The 22,331-nt window shown below is 38.1% G+C and overlaps 2 protein-coding genes across 2 annotated transcripts in view; both read right to left on the reverse strand.

Moving 5' to 3' along the window:
• The window catches only part of Cdkl5 (cyclin dependent kinase like 5), a 115,353-nt gene that overhangs the window by 74,523 nt on the left and 18,499 nt on the right, over positions 1-22,331 (reverse strand). The gene's annotated exons all lie outside the window — the stretch shown is intronic.
• LOC127218349 (gap junction alpha-6 protein) lies at positions 18,624-19,532 on the reverse strand. The gene has a single exon (XM_051179370.1). It carries the CDS (start codon positions 19,476-19,478, stop codon positions 18,624-18,626), a length of 855 nt encoding a protein of 284 aa, XP_051035327.1. The 5' UTR covers positions 19,479-19,532.

Here is a 22,331-nt window from a genome sequence, read left to right on the forward strand (position 1 = left end):
GGTGGGGGTGTTGCTGATTGTGTAGATGTCTGAAGACAACCTGCAGGACTGAGTTTTCTCCTTCCACCAAATGAGTCCTGAGTATTGGACTCAGAAGATCAGGCTTGGTAGTAGGTACCTTTATCTACTCAGCTAGATCACTGGTCCTCTCCAGAGGTAACTTATCCTGAGATTGGAATGCATCATTACTACCACAGATTTTTTTTCTACAACTGTTGTCTCTACAATAAAAATTGCACTCCCTTCCCAGAACATCGTGGACTGCTTTTTAGTTGTAATATAGGAGAAGAGATGCATCGGTGCTGCTTTTCATCCTACAGTGAATAGGATAGTTCCTACAACAAGAAATTATCCAGCACCAAATGCCAAGACTGTTGCTACTCGTTTTAAATATTCATTTGAAAATATTTAATTCATAACTTTTATTCATTTTTAACAATTCTGTGGTGTTCCCTTGTAGATATTTTCCCTTATAAAAACATTTTTTTTTTAAATCAAAAACTGGTCACCTAGCACACACCTTCAATCCCAGCACTTGAGGGGCAGAGGGAGGTGGATCTCTGTGAGTTTGAGTCCAGCCTGGTCTACACAGGGGTTTCCATGACAGACAGGGCTACACAGTGAGACCAGGTCTCAAAAACAAAAAACAAACAAACAAACAAAATCCTAGACCCCAATCCAACCAACCAAACCAAAAAAACCCTACTTTTATACTGATCACTTTTTAAGCACCTGGAAATGCTTGGAATCATCTGATATCAGGCAAAGTTTTCCTCACAGATTTAATATATTAATTACTATATTTGATATAGTATAATTAATTAATATGTTATAAAATAATTTTTAAATTTATTTTTTCATTGTTAATTGAAATAGAATTACATTGCTTCCCCTCCAACCTCTCCCTTAAAACCCCTCCTCCTTCTTTCTATTCTAAAGTTGATAGTCTCTTTTTATTATGTTAGCTATAAACGTGTGTGTGTGTGTGTGTGTGTGTGTGTGTGTGTGTGTGTGTGTATGTGAAAATTGGTGTGTGGGTGGGGGGCTGACCACCCTGTACTGGATAACCAATAAAAGGACTCATCTCTGGGAGATGATAATATTGCTTTTCCCAATAGTCAATAGTAACATACATTTCTTTGTTTAGGGGTAGGACACCAAGAAATTTTAATTGGAAATGTAAAAGTTAAAAGATCCATTTCCAAAAAAAAAAAATTAAAACTATTCATCATGGCATTAAAACATCTACAGGCATTTTAATAAAACAATAGTTACTTTAACTTTTACAATGATTCCCTTAAAATATCACATAACAAAATAGACCAAGAGTGAGGCTGCAGAGAAAACTCAGTGGGTGAGAAGTCTTCCAGAGAACTAGAGCTTGGTTCCCAGCACCCACATGAGCGGCTTACAATTACCTAAAATAGTAGTTCCAAGGGATCCAAAGCCCTCTTCTGGTGTCCATGGGCACTGAGTACATGGAACATACTCAAGTACACAATACACATATTATAAATATATGTGTATATGTATTTGATATATATCAAAAGCTGTTAAAATATATTATTTACTTTTCTATTGAAAATTCAGAGATGCTTTTGATTTGGCCAAATCTAACTTAGAACCACCAGCTACATCAAGAGCCAGCAAAACTGCTAGTAAGGTTTACATTGTTGAGATAGAAGCATTGGTATTAACTTGGAACTGCTCTCTATTTGCATTTCTTTATATGCCAAGAGTAATTTCAGAAAACCTTAATATTTAACAATAAATATAAGAACAATTAATGTATTTATGACTTTGTGCTCAGACTCTAAAATGAGTAGTCTTATAAAAATATTAATACTTTATTAATAACATGCAAGCAAAATAGATATGAAGAATAGTTTCCATATTTTTCCTTGGGCTTTTGTTTTGTTTTTCTTTTCATTTTGACCCCTGCAGGGAAGGTCTCATGTAGGCCAGGCAGGCCTCAAACATGCTGTGTAGCTGAGTATAAATTTAAACAGTGCAATCACAGACATGTACCATTACACTAAGTCTTGTATACGTCACATGCGTACAGTGCCTATGGATGGCAAAGGAAGGCATCAGATCACCTGGAACTGGAGTTATATTCAGTTGTAAGCCACCGTGTGGATACTGGCAACTGAACTGGGGCCCTCTGTAAGAGTAAGTGCTCTTAACTACTGAGCCATCTCTCTTGCCGCCCCCCCCCAACTTTTTAAAGACAGGGTCTGTTACAGAAATTGAAACTCATAAATTTGGCTGGGTTGACTGACAAAAAAAGTTTCAGAGTTACAACTCTCTCTGCTAGCTGAGCCTATCACCAGTGCTGAGGTTATAGGCACAGTCACTAAGCCCTTCATTTTTATGTAAGTTCTGTGGACCCAAACTCAGGTCTTCATGATTCTATGAAAGGCACCTAATCAACTGGCTGACTAAACCATCTCCACATTACAATACCCATGCTCTTTTTTTTTTTTTTAACAAGGTGCTGGGGATGAAACCCCGACTCTGTACATGCCAAACAAGCACTCTACCAACTGAAACACATCTCAAACTGAGAAATGGCATCTTAAAGTGACACTTCCTCTAGAGAAAGAAAAACTGTCTCCAAGCCAAGTCAGTGTTAAATTCCTACGTAACAAATTCTATTTTTTCTTTTAGTTCCATAAAACATAGAATACCTACTCCCCTCAGTAAGTCATATAGGCCTTCCATGAATATTTAGCTGACACATAAAATGGGAGTACAAAAATGTAATGTATTCAGACAGAATGCCTAAGCATTCTCAATGTTCCTCTACTAAACCTGGACCTGTTCCCAATTCCAAATTTCAGTGAATGCTAGCCAGAAACTCAGGATCCTTCTTCCCATCTCCGAATATATCTAGTTTATCATCAAATGACAGTGGCTTATATCATCTAAATCTTTGCAAATGCATATGAGTGCTCCCATCATAGGGCAAGCATTTAGCACCCTCACTCTCAAATGCTTACCCCCCGTAACCAGTACCTTGTTTGGAAGAAAGATTTCCAATTTAATGATATCCCCTTAAATGCTCTCCAACCTTCACTGACTTAAAATCTTTATTACCACTCCCCTAGTGTGGGCAAGGCCATTTGGTGATCGGAACATGGAACAATGTCTATTCTCCCTTGTCTGGTCTCACATGCTTGCCAAGCTGCAGGTATTTTCACCCTGCTCTCCCACTACCTGGCCGTTCCTTTTGCCCCAATCCCACTCAAGTTCTCATGCATGTTTCATAGCCTCAGACGTTCTCTTGGAACATGTCTTTTATTCATCACCCACACGAAATTTTTGCTTTAACAGGCTTCTAGTATGCCATCAAGGCCTGATTGCTCACTAGAGCAATTTTATAAATGATAAATAATTGCATGACTCTTCATAACAGACTTTCAGTAACAAAGGCAAATGCTGACAGACAGCAAACATTTAACTGAACTGAGTATAGTGAAAACACAGGATCCTGATGACCCAGGTCATCCTTCTTATTGGGTTTCATTTACTAGCTTAACAAAGAAATGCTTTTTCTTGCAGTAATTAAAAAAGAAAAAGAAAAGAGCTATGTCTTGGCACACAAGGAAAGGCAAACCAACATTAAAGAAATATACACATTTCTGGATTGGATTTCTTTTCTTTCTTTCCCTTTTCTTGTTGGTGCTGAGGATCAAACTCAGGGCTTTGAATACAATAAATTTCTTACCACCAACTCCATTTCTAGCTTTGTTTGTTTGGCTTTTAAGACACAGTACTCCCTAGGAAACACAGGAGGACAAATATGTTCTTCTAGCCTTTAGAAGGTTTCAAAATAATTAAGATAATTCAAAGAGACATTATATAAGATCCCCCATATCTACCCATGATGCTCACCTGTCCTTTAGAGGGCAGGAATTTAAATTAGCTCTTAAAGTGAAGAAAAAAATGATGCTTTGGTAAATGTCCTTTGCTACTACTTTTCTGCCCTGACCTTCTGGAGGTCGTTCAAATGCACTTGAAAACTTCCCTTGCTTTCCTCTGTCAATATTGCTTTCACACCACGGCTGTGAAATGGCTGGCTGTGCTATGTTTTCAATATATCAGATTTACTATTTCAAAAGTATTACTCAAATCCTTGTGGTGGTGGCACAGGAGGATCTCAGTGAGTTTGAGGCCAGCCTGGTCTACAGAGCAAGTTTCAAACAGCCAAAGTGACACAGTGAGACTGCTTTAAAAGAAAAAGAAAAAGAAAATCATAAATTAAGCCTTTTGGCTGGGCACAGTGGCTCATGCCTTTAATCCCCATACTCAGGAGAGAGAGAGACAGGCAGATCTCTGAGTATGAGGTCAGCTTAGTCTATAAAGTGAGTTCCAGGGCAGTCAGGGCTACACAGAGTAACCTTGTTTCGAACCTCACCCTCACCAAAAATGTATTATTCGGTGATGTACTTCTCTCCCTGAGACAATAAAATGGTTGTTTTTTGAGCTAGTAAGCTGACTTAGTAGGTAAACATAGTGCTACACAAGCCTAGTGACCTGAGTTCAGTTCTCATGTAAAAGTATGAGGAGACAACTAACTCCACAAACTGGTTCTTTGAACTCCTGCCTTGGCACACAAGCAACAACCCCCAATATACTCCGACACAAAAAACTTCAAAATAATTTTTTAAGGACAGGGCTTCTCTATATATTTCTGACTTTCCTGTAACTTGCTATATAGACTAGGCTATCCTGGAATGCACATAGATCTACCTGCCTCACCTCTGAAGTGCTGGGTTTAAAGGCATATGCAACCATATTGGGGTTAATTTTTTTTAAAGGTTTTCTCCCATGGTCATTCTAGTCTGTGGCAAAGTGGCAAAGTTTTGAAATTTTTGCTTTAGTCTTGCAAATTGACAAACACATAACTATCGATATACATTTTACCATCTGAGACATTACCTATATTGGAACAGTCATAAGACTGCTAGCTGGGGCAGGGTGTTAGTGGCACACGCTTCAAAGACTGCACTTGGGAGGCAAAGGCAGGAAGATCTCTGTGAGTTCGAGGCCAGCCTGGTCTACAGAGCTAGTTTCAGAACAGGCTCCAAAGCAATACAGAGAAACCCTGTCTCGAAACAACAACAACAACAAAAAGATTGCTAGATGGCTAATACTTACAGAGATTATATAGTATGGCATCTCTAAATTCTTGGGGTATTTGGCATCTCACAATACTCAGAATGAAGTTGAACTTTTTTTTTAAGATTTATTTATTTATTATGTATACAGTTTTCTGCCTGCATGCATATGCTTGCAGAGCAGAAGAGGGCACCAGATCTCATTATGGATGGTTGGGAGCCACCATGTGGTTGCTGGGAATTGAACTCAGAACCTCTGGAAGAGCAGCTGGTGCTCTTAACCTCTGAGCCATCTCTCCAGCCCTGAAGTTGAACTATTTTTTATTTCTCCAATAAAATCTAACTTTCTGAGAAAGCTGGTTGATATTTAAGTGCCAAAAAACCATCAGACCAAAACAGATAAAATATATAAACGATAGGCTGCTTAATTGAAAGATGCACACAAACTCACACACCAGAGTAAGCTTCTGTGAGCATTGCTACTATGACCCAGTGTTCACTGTCACAATGGGCCAGTATCAATCTGACTGGACACTGCCTTGTAATGGCAAAGGATGATGTAAGGAGACATGTTTACAGGGAAACAATGCACTAAAAAGAGACTTACCTTGTTGTATATAAATACATAGATATTGTTTTTTGTTGTTTTGTGTGCTATTACAAACTTTGGGGCCTTTCACAAGCTAGGTAACTTCTCTATCACTAAGCTATACCCATAGCCCTATTGCATACACTTTTATATATAGATTATACCTCAAAAAAGTAGATTTAAGATGAATGGCTTAAGGTTGGAGAGAGATGTAGCTCATTGGTAGGTGCTTCCCCAGCATGTACAAGGCTCTATATTCAATCTCCAGTACCATTAAAACAAAACAAACAAACAAAAAGTTTAAAAGACTATACCTAATAGCTACAGATTAATGTAAACTTACTAACATGGCTACATAGAGAAGGAAATTAATAAAATATTTGAAACCTTAATTCTAGCTTTCAAGATGAAAAATAGAATACACAATTTTCAACCCCCCCCACACACACAAAGAAAAGAGCATCTCTTTAAATAGAAAGGGAGAGAGACAAGTTATGTATGGCAGCCTGTAATACCAGCTAGTCAGGTGGCTGAGGAGGAAGGATTGACAGTTTGAAGTCAGCCTGAGATACAGAGAACGACCCCATCTGAGAAGTAGAGGATGGTGATTAAGAGAAACTAATGTCCTTTCACAATAATCTAGCTCTATGTTAAAATATTGTGTAAAAAGAGATATTGATCTTTGTAAAATCCATACCTTTATACACTATATACAGATGTTCTCAAACAACCTTGGATATAGCAAATACAGATTTTGGTGTCAGCAAATGAATGATAATTTCATAGACCATGAGGTAATGCTGCCTGTCAGGCTGCCTTCAGTTAAGTGGTATTAGCCACCTCTGCCTGAACTACAGCAATCGTGTACTTGCATGAATATTTCATTACACTGTTATTTTATAACAATAAGGAGGTAATGAGAAAATCAAAGTCCCACTTCTAGTGATCAAATAATTGAAACCAAGATGGCATTAATTAGGCAAGCCCAACAGAGGCAGTCTACAACCTCAATCAAACAATCACCAGACTTAAACGGCATTCAATTGTGACAGGTGAATACAAAATTTACATTTAAATGCACAATATACTTCATCAAAGAGTACCTTGCTGTGGCAGCAACAGTAGCTTACAACATACTAAATCCAAGTTGTATTAAGAAACTGTAGTTTTTCAAGTTTTTGTAAGTAATTTAAGTTGGCTTTTTAAAGTACCATACCTTATCTTGAACTTGCAAGGTACTTAGTCCTTCCTAGTTATAGAGACTTTCAGATAAATACTCACATATTTTTAAGATCTTTCTCCCTGCTTCTATCAAGACAGGAGCTTGGTTATACGGAGTGGGTGAGCCAAAAGAAACTCACTGTAATAAAACAGGGGCTCTCTGGTCTCTAAGAAGGTTCTTTCTGGGCTTGAACCCCTCATACATCTATTGAGCTCCAAGGGATATACATCAACTCTGGAGAGCTCTTAGCTCAAAGCATGGAAGTTTGGCCCAGTTAGTTAAGCTCCCTCTTAGCTTTGTTGACACTAAAGACATTTAGACTGTAATTTCACTTACATCTATCCTTGGTCACCAATGTTATGTTGCTACCAGCCTGTGACTCCAACATAACTTCCCCACTGATGGTACCATTGGCTTTCAACCCAGCTACATGAGATATGTGTTCTTTTGAGATCCTTAGAAACTGCTCACAAGCTAAAGGAGGACCAGTAGGCCTCTCTCCACTTAACCACACTAGACTTTTTTTTTCTGCTGTCGATGCTCCTGTTGTGATGAGGCAACTTTGGAGGGGGCAATTTTCAAGAGGGGTATGAGAGATCACTTTTGGCAATAACTCATATCTATTTTTTCTGAAGTGGGAATATTGGAAATGTCAGCATACACTTATCTACCCTAACTTGCCTTCTTCTTTCTACATTGTTTTATCATTTGAGAGGACAATCTTTCACTTCTCCTCTACTTTGCAAAGGAAATCCTCCTAGAAAGTAGCATCCATGCTTCTCTCCCCACCTCTCCTAGGGATATGATAAAAAGCAAAGGCCAGGAGAGAAATTCCAATATACTGGCTGTTTTAATTAGGGTTTCTATTGCTGTGAAAAGAAACCATGACCATGACAACTCTTATAAAAGAAAATATTTAATGGAGCTGGCTTACAGTACAGAGGTTTAGTCCATTACCATCATGGCGGGATATAGGGGCATGTAAGTGACATGGTTGGTGTTAGAAAAGGAGCTGCTACATGTTGATCCACAGGTAACAGGAAATAGACTAACACACTGGACAGTATCTTGAGCACAGAGACTGTAAATCCCCCAACACAGTGACACACTTCCTCCAAAAAGACCACATCTACTCCTAATAGGGCAACTCCCTTTAGGGGTCATTTTCTTTCAAACCACCACATTGACCAATAGCAGGTTACTTGAAAATTACTATACTAAATGCAGACATTTTTAGGTATAAGATAGATGAACAATCACATTCCTTTCAAATCTTAAAATTATGGACAGATGATCAACATAAAAAAAATACATGGTCCTTGGGCTGGAGAGATGATTCAGTGGTTAAGAGTTCATGCTGCTTACTCTCTCTCTGGGGAGTGGGTGGGAAATGGGACAGGGAGTTGGGGGGGAAGAATAGGAGGATAGGAGGAAGAAGGAAAGGGAACTGGGATTGATATGTAAAATTAAAAAAATAAGAGTTCATGCTGATTTTGCAAAGGACCCAAGGTTGGTTCACAATTGCCTGAAATTCCAGCTCTAGGGGATTAGATCCTCTCTCCTGACCTCTGTGGGCACTGTACTCATGTGCATATTTTACATAGTCAGGTACACACACACACATACACACAATTTAAAGAGAATTAAAAATGATCCAAATAAAGAGAAAAATGTTAGTTGTCTGTTAAACTAGTGAGAATAGCTTTCTACAGATTCCTTTATAAGGGCACTCACTGTCTAACTTTCTTGTGATGCTCTCCTGTGCATTGTGTAGGTAACACTGCAGTCTTAATATCGGCAGGTATTTGTGGGTAAACAAAGCATAGAAAGCTAGCAACAGCATAGATAGCTAGTATGGAGCAAGTGGCTGACTGTTTCTGGGGGGGGGATACTAACAACAACAAAAAAAATATCTAAGGGTACCCACATATTCACACCTTTTGCTAAAGCTAGAGGCAGAAGAGTTAAATGGTTACAAATTACAAATTAATGTTTGTTTTGCAATTGTTCATTGACATTCTGATAAATCCTCTATCTCCCTCCCCTCCCCCCAACCTGTGTGTGATCTATTCAGTTTGGAAAAAAATTGGAAAAAAAAATCAAACTACTCTAGGTTTATAGTCTCCTATAAAATATGACAATATGAATACTGGACTCTCTTAAACAAGTTTAACATGTCATTGTTTCGTTTTCTCCAGTTCATTGGAAATATGGGTGGCTTGGGAGGTTATAGGTCCTAGGTGGGAAGCTATTGCTATTGCTCCACAAAGTAAACAGGATGTGGTCATGAAGCTATCCTCTAAAGAATTATAGTTATACCCATAGATTAGTGATGCCATTATCTCTTGTCAGAGAAAGTTCATTTACAATGGGCAGTGATCAGTGCTGAGACTCATAATTGGTCAAAGTAATAAGAACAAAGGACTCAGCTATAAGTGATATCAATAACGCTGACTCCAAGGCTCAAGAAACACAGCAAAAAGAGGATAGAAATATAAGCCAAATGAAGGAGTGCAATGAGGTGAAAGCTGTCTTTGAAGCACAACAATGTAGTTGAACCTGGCCTCACAACAGTTGTGCTTACCTGTGCAAGACTGGGCCTGTCAATATCTTGTACAGGCAGCAGATAAAAAAGGCCAAGGCCCTATATAGAAGGACCAATAGGCAGAAAATGGTAGTTGCTTGGGGGAGGGGGTTAGGAAGACTCACCTCTACCAGGATATGTATAGATAGTAAGTAGTCTCTGGGGGAGGAAGAGACATTTTTTGGTGGTATAGTCATTGATAGAGAGCCATGCTCTTACAAATAGTCCCCCTACCCACGATCTTATAAGAAACCCTAAGAAAATTGAATGGATGAAAAAGAAAATGAAACAGAAAGGGTAGCTGGGAAGGAGGATCAGACAGGAGTAGAAGGGATATAAGAGAGAGTAATGGGAGTATGAATGATAAATATATTATATACACATATGAAAATATCATACTGAAGCCCTTCCTTTTTTCCCTTTATTGAAACAGATTTTGTTCCCCTCACACAATATATTCTCTCTGCATGTCTGGGTGTGAGTCTCTGTATTTGTTCCCATATGCTGCAGGAGGAAGCTTCTCTGAAGATGGAGCCCATTCTTATATACAATATATACAAATAAAAATTTGAACTATGCTTAATAAAACTCTCATGTGCAAAAGAAATATTCTTCAGGCTACCTGGATACAGGTGAGTGCCACGACAGTGCCAAGATGAGAAAGACTGAAGCATAGCAAGAGAAATGTGGGAAGTCCCTATGTAAACAGTGCAGTGATTCCTCTAAGGACAATGTGAGCTTGAGCTAGTGATTCCTCTAAGGACAATGTGAGCTTGAGCTCTGACAGATGTGTTCATACACAACAAGCAGGTATAATAATGAGAAGGAATTAAAGTACAAAGCCACTGATTTTCACCATAGCTGTGTACACACACACACACACACACACACACACACACACACACACAAACACACCACCCACCCACCCACACACACAGATATAATTGACATTAATAGTATTTCTTTTCATAAAACTTTTCAGGAGCTGGAGAGATTGCTCAGTGGTTAAGAGAACTTGCCGCTCTTGTAGAGGATCCCAATTTGATTCCCAGCACTGACTGGTGACACACTTCCAGTTCCAGGCCCTAAGCTTTCTTCTGATCTCCACATGTCTGTTCTGAACTCTTCAGGTAATAGCACTCATGTGGATATATATATATACATATATATATATATATATGTGTGTGTGTGTGTGTGTGTGTGTGTGTGTGTATGTGTGTGTGTACATACATATATATGCAAAACACCCATAACCATTAAAGAAATATACTTTTCAAAATGTATAATTTGTGAAAATTCCTCATGCCTTATTAAGCATTGTTGAAAAAACTAGAAAATCCAAGCTTTGTGCTCTCTTACCATAAAAAGGATCAAATATAAAGCAACAGACTGTAGTATTTTTTTTAAAGCATTTGGTCTTCATATCCAATACCCCTTTATTTTACATATGAACTACATAATATTAAAGTCTGGAAAATGAACTATTTATTATAATTACATATGGAAGCTTAATGACCTAGTCATGTCATAGAAAGCACTAACGATAAAAAGAAGACAAATTTCCCACAGTGGCAATACCAATGGAACAGCAGTGGCCTATAACTCTTTAGTAGATCAATGGTGTTAGAGAAATAGGAAAATAAATTATAAATTTGAATCAAAGTTTTGTGTCTGGTTATCTAATGTCAAGAACATCACTGAATATAAAGAATTCAAACAAACAGCAAAACAAACAAAAACAACACACTCAAACAAATAACTGAATTTTTAAATATGGACAATAGACTTTGACAGACATCTTTCAAAAGGCAGCACATAAATGGCAAAAAAGGAATATCAAAAAATGCTCAACAGCCCCAGGCCCCAGGAAAAATGCCAATCAAAATTACACTGAAGGAGCTGGAGAAATGGCTCAGTAGTTAAGAATGCTGTGGCTGCTTTTCTAGAGAACCCAGGTTTGATTCCCAGCACCCACATGGTGGCTCACAACTGTCCAAAACTCCAGCCCCAGTGGAAACCATTGCCCTCATCTGGCTTCTACAGACACCAGGAATGCATGGTAGGTACATAGACATACATACATACAATCACCCACACATATAAAATAACTTCATAAAATTTAAAAACTACAATAAATTTATCACCTTATTCAAGTAAGAATGGCTATCATCAAAAAGAAAAAAGACACGAAGTGCTAGGGGCAACACAGAAAAAAAGGAAAACATACACAATGTTGATCTAAATGTAAATTAGTATAGGCATCATCGGAACACAGAATGAAGATTTCTCAAAAAGAAAAAAATAGATCTTCCACATGATCTAGCAGCCCTACTACTGACTACATATATAAAAGAAATGAAATCAATATCTAATATGGACATCTGCACTCTCAGGTTAAGTGCAACACTATTCACAATAGTGAAGGCAAATGCACATAATAGATAGACAGAAAATATAAATATATATAATAAAATACGCATTGCCATAACAGAAGGAATCTTGCCATTTGAGACAACATATAAAGAATTAAAAGTCATTGCGCATAGAAAGTGCCATATAATTTCATTCATATTTGGATATAAAACTGTGGACCGTATAGAACAAAACAGTATCAGTGAGTAATATGGTAAAAATCCTCTTCAAATACCATTATCAAAGACGTCAATGAGATCACAAATTGTTCTTTTAAAGTGCCTCTTCTGCCACATCTAATTACTTGCAGTTTCTCTTTATATATACTTGTTTCTATCTGTTCATACTTTGCTTCAAGTATTTATTCACTCTTCATTCATTCATTTCATTGACAAACAATTTTCAAGCTTCTACTGTGCGATAGGAACTGTGCTAACTGTGCAAGGGGGCTCTTCCAATGGAGGTTACATTCTGGAAGGAGAAGCAAAAGACAAAACAACAACACCAGGGCTGGGTGTGTGGCTCAGTAGTAGAGTGATTTTCTAAAATGCAAGATTTGACCCTTAATACCACAAAAAAGTAGATGATGGTAACAGTTTATGAGAGAAAAAAGATGTGGGACAACTGCACAGTTATCTGTGCAGGCAGGAGATTTCAAAGAAGTAACACATTTTAGCTGTATTTAAATGATAGTAAGCCAGTTATACTTCTAGTTCATTCCTCTTTGTTCTTCAAATCCTTCTTTGGGAAGCATTTCCTGTGCCTTCTATCTTGTTCTGTGACTTCTCTTGTCATGATCTCTAGCATTCTATGTACACCTTCACAATAGAACTTCCCTATGACTGAGTGTGTGGTCTCGATTCCTAAGCTAGACAACAATTAACATTTGTGAGAACAAGGGCCTTATTTTATCAAATCTGTACCCAAATGCCTAGCAGAAAGGCCTTTTAAAAGGAGATGGACCAGTTGAACATGTCATTTTTGTTGTTATTTTGTCATGCCATACCTGCATGCCATGGTAGGGCTCCAGGATTACTGACTGGAGTACTTGCAGAGACTTTTACCATGTGATCTCCAAGCACATGGCCTGAGGAGATGAAGCTAGGGATGCTCTGTTTGCTAGACAGCAGCTCTCACAAAGGGCTTAATGGGAACCTAAGTAAAACATATTTATAACCAAGATAACTACAGGTCACTAAGAACAAGACCCCTTAGTGTATGACTAACACCTTGCCAGCCAATAAGAAGGGAAAAGGCTTCAATAACATTACAAGTCAGGGAGTGCAAACTTAGTTTTACTTTTAAAATATATAACTGTAAGCTGAATGTGGCAGTGCATGCCTGTAATATTAGCAATTGGGAAAGTGAGAAGGCGTATTGAGAGTTTAATACCAGCTCAGGACGCAAGTAAGACATTGTCACAAACACACAATCAATTGTGAATGAGTTCAATCATGACACAAAACCCAAAGAGAAGGAAACAAAAGTTGTTCACTAGGGTCAAGGAACAAATTAAAGTTATTTCACAGGTCTCTGAACTCCACCAGACTATGAGCTATTTGCAGGCAAGGACTATTGATAGTCAAGGGTCTACTGCAGTTGCCTGAAAGTAAGTTTGAATAATAAACTAATATCATATAAAATATTCCTTCTAGCCAGATATGCTAGTGTACACCTGTAATTCCAGCACTTGGGAGGCTGGGGCAAAGGATTATGAGTTTGAAACCATTCTGCTACACAGGACATTCAAGGCAAACCTGAGCCACACAGATATACAGACACTATTTAAAAATAATTTTTAAAGTGTTGCCTATAGACTTCATTTGGGGATCTTTATTATCACACAGAGACACGCACTTCTAGTTCTGACCCAGAAAGGATAATCTCATTCCTTCCAGGTCCTCCAGCTGGCATCAACCTATGACCTCCACATGCACAGGCAGACATATCCATATACATAGTACACACAAGCAACAACATGGCAAAAAAAAATCTTAAAAAGTGTTATGGGCTATATAATTTGTTTAAATAGTATCACTGAAATGACAAAACTACTGGCAGTAAAGATTAGGAGTTTCCAAGGGCCAGGCATAAGGAAAAGATGTGGCTATGACTATAAAAAGGAAGTATTTCTAAAACTACTATGTATTTTGACTATAGTGGCCACACAACTCTAGCCAAGTTATAAACAACTCTACACAAATTATAACGTTATACTTAACTAAACACAATGAGTGTATATTAAAATTGGTGAAATCTAAAGGTTAATGGATTATGTCGATGTTAATTTTCTACCTATGAAAATATGCTACAAGTTAACAGGTATAATGGGGCACATTTCTAATTCTAGTAGATGGGAGAAGTAGAAATAAATCATAAGTTCAAAGTCACCCTTAGATACACACTGAGTTCAAGACTAGCAGGGACCTACAAGGGATCCTGTTTTAAAACACAAACAAAAAATAAACAATAAAAGTTAATGGTGTAGATCAGTGGCAGAGTGCTTGCTTGGCATGCACAAAGCCATGGACACAATCTGCAGCATTGTATAAATCAAGCATTGTGGCACACACTTGTAATATCAGCACTAAGGAGGTAAAGGCAAGAGGATCAGAAGTTCGAGGTCATCTTCAGTTTCATAGTAAAGCATCACAGCTTTAAGACCAGATTGGGATACATGACAGCTGGTTCTATAACATTCTTAACAACACTTATTTGGACAGATGTGATGGTACACCCTTTTACTCCCAACACTGTGGAGGCAAAGTCAGGTGGATCTCTGTGAGTTCAAAGCCTGTCTTATCTACATAGCAAGTCCCTTAAAGGCAAATTCCAAGCCAAAAACAGGGCTACATAGAGAGACCCTGTCTCCAAAAAAGTTACTTGTTTGTGGCTATTGTAAAGGGTGATGTTTCTCTGTTTTCCTTCTCAGCCAGGTTGTCATTTGTATATTGTAGGGATACTGAGAGATTCATATCTATCATCATGTACAAAACTTAAGTCTAAATGGATCAAAGACCTCAACATAAATCCAACCACACTGAACCTCTTAGAAGAGAAAATAGGAAGTACCTTGAACAAATTGATTCAGGAGACCACTTCCTGAACAAAATACCAGTAGCACAGACACTGAGATCAACAATTAATAAATGGGACCTCCTGAAACTGAGAAGCAGTAAGGCAAAGGACAGCGTCAACAAGACAAAAGGGCAGCCCACAGAATGGGAAAAGATCTTCACCAACCCCATATCTGACACAGGGTTGATCTCCAAAATATACAAAAAAACCCAAGAAGGTAGTCACCAAAACACCAAATAATCCAATAAAAAAAGTGGAGAAAAGAACTAAATAGAGACTTCTCAATGGAGGACTCTACAATGACAGACACTTAAGAAAGTGTTCAACATCCTTAGCTATCAGGGAAATGCAAATCAAAACAACTCTGAGATACCATCTTACTCCTGTCAGAATGACTAAATTAAAAAATACCAAAGACAGCTTATGCTGGAGAGGATGTGGAGAATGGGGTACACTCTTCCACTGCTGGTGGGTGTGCAAACATTTATAGCCATTTTGGAAATCAGTATGGCGGTGCCTCAGGAAAATGGGAATCAGTATACCTCAAGATCCAGTAATTCCACTCTTAGGCATATATCCAAAAGATGCACAATCATACAACAAGGACAACTATCTGTTCAACTATGTTCATAGTAGTATTATTTGTAATAGCTAGAACCTGGAAGCAACCTAGATACCCCTCAACTGAAAAATGGAGGGAGAAAATGTACATTTACACAATGGAGTACTACTCTGGGAAGAAAAACAATGGGATCTTGAAAGTCACAGGTAAATGGATGGAACTAGAAGAAACCATCCTGAGTGAGGTAACCCAGTCACAAAAAGACAAACATGAGCCTTCATCCAGTAGCTGGTGGAAGCAGAAGCAGACACCCACAGCTAAATGCTGAACCGAACTTCTGAACTCCAGTTGCAGAGAGGGAGGTGTGATGAGCAAAGGGGTCAAGACCAGGCTACAGAAACCCACAGAAACAGCTGACCTGATCCCAGTCTGATAGCTAGGAACAGCTCATGGACCCCAGTCTGATAGCTAGGAAACCAGCATAGGACCAACCCAGATTTCCTGAATGTGGGTCTCAGTTATGAGACCTGGGTAGTCTAAGGGACCTCTGACAGTGGAACCAGGATGTATCCCTGGTGCATGAAAGGACCTTGGGAACTGATTTCCCCATGGAGGGATACCCCCTTTAGCCTAGAGACAAGAGGGAGGGCCTAGGGCCTACCCCAAATGACTTGATTTTGATGATCCCTCCTGGAAGGACTCGCCCTCCCTGCGGAGTGGATGGGAGATGGGACATGGGATGGGGGAGAGTGGGCCAGGGAGTCGGGGGGAGGGGGACTGGGATCGATATGTAAAATAAGAAAAATATAAAAAAAGTATAATAAAAACAAAAAAGTTACTATTGGATATAATGATATACAAAATCTATTATTTCTTACAAGTGCTTTTGAATCTGCAATTATCTCAGAGTAAAAAGTGTAATGAAAACAAGCAAACTACATGTGAAAATGAATGGAACCGGTATAGGGGGGTGGCAGTGGCAATACCCAATCTGATTTCAAGGCTTCAGAAGTTTTGCAGTGTACAAAAGGTCCAAGCGCCCATTACTAAATAACTGATTAATCTTCACAAACCACTTCTAAAAAGAAAAACTGATCATTTAAAAAACTCATCATTTAACTAGGAGGCTAGATTTTCCAAATGAGACTGTGTCAATTGTCAGTAGTAGACGTTATAAACTCCTGTTTTGATGGTCTGTTCCTATGTTCTCCATTTTCCCCAGTTACCTAGGGTGGGAAGGTACTTAATGATGAGGGTACATCCCTTAAAATAGAAGGGAAAAAACCCAGCTACATTCTTTTTGTACATCTGGAAGTCATAGATATAACCATGAGTCTGTTACATAAAGTGAATAATGCTGATCCTACAAACATGTCACAGAGTCACTTCACCTGAACTTCAAAAACTGTGATTAAATTGAATTTTGGTTCAGGGGCAGGGGGTGGTGATGGGGGGTGTCTTACACTGTAGTCCAAGCTAGCCTAGAACACTCCTCTGCAATTGCCTTGGCCTTCATGAGCCACCACACCCAGCTTAGCTTGTTTAAATAAAGATGTGCTAATGAAGAGTTTAAAAGACCAGTCAGAAGCTATCAGAGGAGGAATACACATGAACCACTCTCTCAAAACTTTATTGAATAAAGAATTCTCTAGAATAAGATATGATAGGCCTGTATTGCATGAAACAAAGCTGAACATGACAGCAGTTTAACATCAAATGATAAGCAAATGAATATTTTTTGAATAAAATTGTGTGTGGAGCAAGAACAAAAGTCAATTTTTCAATCACCTATAGAATGTTTTAAAAGACATTAGAAGAAATGGTTAGCATTTATTTTATATGTTCTAAATCAATTACATAGGTATTCCTCAAACCTCCCTCACCCTCTCCTGCTTTCCAAATAAACTTTTAATAGGAACATGAAAAACGCCAGTCTTCCTAGGAGACTGCCAAGCCCACAGCAGAAGGTAACACATGAATTAATATGAATTATGTAGAACAAAGCCAAGAATGCCCATTATTGCCAAATTCATGTAGGCACATTTCATAGTTCACCTCAAAGTGTTTTTTTTTTTTTAAGTTTGTAGTGTTCACAAGTGCTGTTTTCAGTACTACCGTTTCATTTCACGGCTCTGACTCTATCTTGGAATGGAAAAATATTGTGTCAGCAATAAGATTGCTGCTAGAGTATACAAGACAAAAAGAAAACTCATTACAAGTAACAGAACATAAATTGGGGAATGCATTTTACTTTTACATCAGGAATTAAACAGTATAAACATAGTATGGACCCAAACAATAAAATCCAAGAGAAAGGCTCAACTTTCAATGGTATATTTGTATTATTTTAAAATGTAGGTTTGTGAATTTATACTGTATCTGCTTCTATAGACAAATAATCAACCACTCTTCCCCATACACAGAACCATTCTAGGGTAATATGGGAGAAGAAAGGCCCTTTTACATTGCCTAATGCAAGTTTATATTTGTACTAAAAGTTCTTTGAGTCAACCACTATAGTTAATTTCTTTATTCTTCTGCTATGTGAGGTCTCACAAATGCTAAACAAATCATCTATCACTGAGCTAGATGCCTAAGTCTCCAGAGTCAAGCACTTTAAATACTAACACATGTCTTGGTTACAAGTTTCTTCCACTTCCTATCTCAGACTCTTGTAGTCTAATGTCTTCATAGTTGCTAGTTCTCACAATTGAGGCCATTGAGCATCATCTGTACTGAACCATGGGTACACTTTCCACTATACTTTGATTCTCTTTAGCAACCAAGCAAAATCACAATGTATTCAAGCACAAATCGCAGTACCTAGGATATCAGGCTGCTATTGTTGTGACCAGTATTACTGGATAGCTGCTACTCTATGTTAGTGTTCAGTATCTTTGTTTTGCTTTTCTCTCCACCCAAACCCTCTGAGAATTCTTCTGCTTATCATCAGGGCGAAGAAAAGGCTGAGTGCAAACTAGAAGGTTACTTTCTGCCTGTCCTTCCCCCCTTTGACTCTGGTATATACTGTAACTGACAAGCTTTTGTTCACTTTAAATACAGACTAAAGAATGATCCACAGGAACCACCTTATCCTGAGGAAACATGGTAGAAAGGACATTTGGTGAGGAGACATGGGAAAGGCTCTGTAGATCAGTTGTACCACAGTAAATATTATCCTCACGTCTCACACGATTCTTAATGGCCTTAAATAAGACACAGGACAGCTCAAATATATTCAACACTAAAGACACCAGGGACACCACTACCATGAAGAGGATGAAGATGGTTTTTTCTGTGGGCCGAGAGAGGAAGCAGTCCACCTGATGTGGGCAAGGAGGGTATTCACAAATGTAAATTTCCTTCAGGGTAAATCCGTAAATGTACCACTGGATCAGCAAGAAGGTCATCTCAAAGACAGCCTTGAAGAAGATACTGAGCATGTAGGTAAGCAGCAACCTGCCTTTCATTTTCACATTATTATGTTCTTCACTGTCACAGTTGAACTTCTTTTCTTCAATTTTATGGAAGTGCATTTCCACACTGGCACCATTTAAATGAGCAACTCCAAGTTCCTTCTCTTGCTTGTTCAACTTCTCTTTCTGACGAATCACGTAGAACACATGTGCCAGGTATAAGAGTGTAGGCACAGATACGAATATGATCTGTAGGACCCAGAGGCGCACATGAGAGATTGGGAAAGCTTGGTCATAGCAGACATTTTCACAACCAGGCTGCTGAGTGTTGCAATGGAACTTAAGCTGCTCATCACTCCAGGCTGACTCAATGGCAGTGCCCAGGAGCAGGATTCGGAAAATGAAAAGGACCTTGAGCCATACCTTCCCTCCAGCTGTGGAGTAGGGTTGGGCCTTTTCTAGGAGCTGGTCTAAGGCACTCCAGTCACCCATGTTGAGCTTTCGTTGTTCTTGCACTTAAAAGGGAAGTGGGCACACCAAGTGATTACACGCTTTGGAAGATGAAGTAAATGAAAAAGTAAGTTCAAGAGTCATACCTGCCTAAACTTTAAAAGCCTGCTGCTGTTTGGTACCTTCCTCATGCCTCCTTCTAGTAAAAGAATATTGCTGACACCAGGTTAAAGCTTATGGCAATTCATTTTTATAAATGGAAAGTGTTCCTACACCAGAACATATGTGTATCTATAATGAAACAAGTTACATAAATGGGAAAACAGATAAATTTAAAGGTCTTCTTCATTTCAGTATAAAGCAATCTCTAAAAATGAGTCAACTCTTTGGCATATTAACAATTCACGCTCATATACTGATTGATGCAGCTTCAGAGGTTGGACCAACATTTCCCAAAGAGAGACAATGATATTCATTCATCCATTATTTATTATATACTACATGAAATGTACTGTAATGGGCATGGGCTCTTACTGGTGAGTAAAACAGAATATACTTGTGGAACATACAATCAACTGGGGAAAATAGGTCATTTCAAAGATGGTGTTTTGCTGGTACATGACAGTAACCTCCAGCCCTCAGAAGACTGAAGTCAAAGGAACACTCACGAGTTCCAGGCTTACTTGCTACCTAGTGAATTCCAGATCAGCCTGGGATACCTACTGAGGTGTCCTGAGCTACAGAATGAAATCTCGTCTCAAAAAGTATAACATTTTATTAAATATATGATATAAATTTATTATATATTATTTCATAATTCCAAAAGGAATCAAGAAATCCAGTGTACGATGTATCTTACACCTTACTTTCAGAAACAAGTGTGTGTGTGTGTGTGTGTGTGTGTTTGTTGTATCTTATAATCAAAGGATGTCTCAGTGATCAAGTGAATATACAATAGTTGCAAATGTAAATAGATGCTGAGAAGATAACAGCCAGGGGGCACTGACAGAGAGTAAGGTAAAAAAGCCAGCCAGACTGGTTAGAGATAATCACACAAGAAATAAGAAAATTATTGCCAGATGTGAATGAAACAGCAAAGATCTGAAAGGCAAAGAACTTAATTATATTCAAAGAATTTAAAAGGCAGGAAGTTGAGATAGCTGTTGAGGAAGTGGGTAGTGTAAGGGATGAGAGTCACAGAACAGTTATGTTAGATATCACTTAGCAGCAGAAAAGCCTGGATGCTGAAACAAAGATTACACTGTGAAACTAGGACAAGGACAAGGCCATGGAAGAAATTACATATGGGTATGGGTGTCCCAGGCTTGCAGGGCAAGCAGGAAGGCTGGCAGGACAGGCAGGACAGGATTAGAGCAAGGAACATGGAGATCAGTAAAAGGATGGGGACTCTGTACTAATAATGTGCAAGTTGAGTTTTGGTGGAAACAAAATGTGAAGAGGATATCAAGAATGATGGGTACCTGCAGAGATGGTGCAGCACTTAGGAGGATTTAATTCTGCTATATGAGAGCTTAAGATGAAAGAATTTTCAGGAGGAGCACTGATACCATCTCCTAGTGTGGGTGGAAACTAGTATGAGGCAAAATATGAGCTGAGCAGTTCCGAAGATTGGCTAGTCTTCAACCACTTCCTCCCTATAGCCCCTATTTCTTCATTACAAAGTCCTCAAAGCAAAAGCAGAGTGCAGGGCTTTCTGTCTCCAATTGAGAGAATAATAAATGAGTCTCACCATGAATGGGCCACAGATAATTTTTACATAACAACCAACTAATATCTTAATCACCCTCAATGCAGCAAATCATGTATAAACTAATTTTATCTGATGAGTTAACATTGTATTCATCATACTTAACATTTTAATTCACCTCCTTCAAAAAACATTTTTCCCAAATACAGATAGTCATTGTAAACAATTGGGTGTAATAAAATGGGTAAAAATTTCTTAACACAAACACAGTAAGACTTTGCCAATTAATAATTAATTTTAGACACTATACAACTCATTTGTTTCTTGATTTAATAGCCATTCCTAACAGTATTTTCTGTGAGAAAAACAAACTTTAAAATGAACCCTAGAAAAGGGGCAGGGTTAATGAAATTTACAGCATGTCAATCATCTGAGATTGGTTGCAACTGTTATCTGAGAATAAGAACTGAAGTGTCCCCAAATTAAAATTGTTAGCAAGTTATCAAATTATAAGGCTTCAAAGTACACAGAGTACTTTCTCATCTGGATAAATAACACATTTAAGATGAACTGTGCTCTGTTGCACAGATTATAAAAGTAGTCCTATTAAGCTAAAGTCACCAATATCTAGAGTTTATAATTAGTTCACTCCTCAAGGCTAACTGAAAGCAAGTCATTGGCAGAGTAAGACTTCCACATTTATTCTCGTTCATTTGTCACATTTAAACAGGGCTTAGTCTCTAGAGATTTGGAAGTACCTTAGAAATTGAGTTACTTTTGCAAAAATAAATAGGATGAAATAGCAATAAATAAATAAATAAATCCCCATAACTATTTTAGCATATTCTATGAAAGGTAACTGACAAAACAAAACAAAAAAAAAAAAAACAATTCTGGGGAAGGAATCAAGAGTCATAATATTTTTAATTAATTCAGGGTATAGTTCTGAGCAATTTTCAATAACTATATGAAGTTAAGCCTTTCACATATTTTGTTCTGAAAAAGTTCTTACTAAACATATGAAAATAGAGATCTAAGATTCAAAAGGATGAAAATAACTGAGAATGAGTCATCGTAGCTAAGCAAATGGTTCACAGCAAAGTTGAAAACCCTCTTGCAGAACATTATTTTTAAACTGGACAAGATCTTTCTAATTTTAAAATATAAACGTAGGACTTCCAGTTTCA

This window comes from Phodopus roborovskii, unplaced genomic scaffold (assembly GCF_943737965.1).
Source record: "Phodopus roborovskii unplaced genomic scaffold, PHOROB, whole genome shotgun sequence".
Taxonomy (NCBI): Eukaryota; Metazoa; Chordata; class Mammalia; order Rodentia; family Cricetidae; genus Phodopus; species Phodopus roborovskii.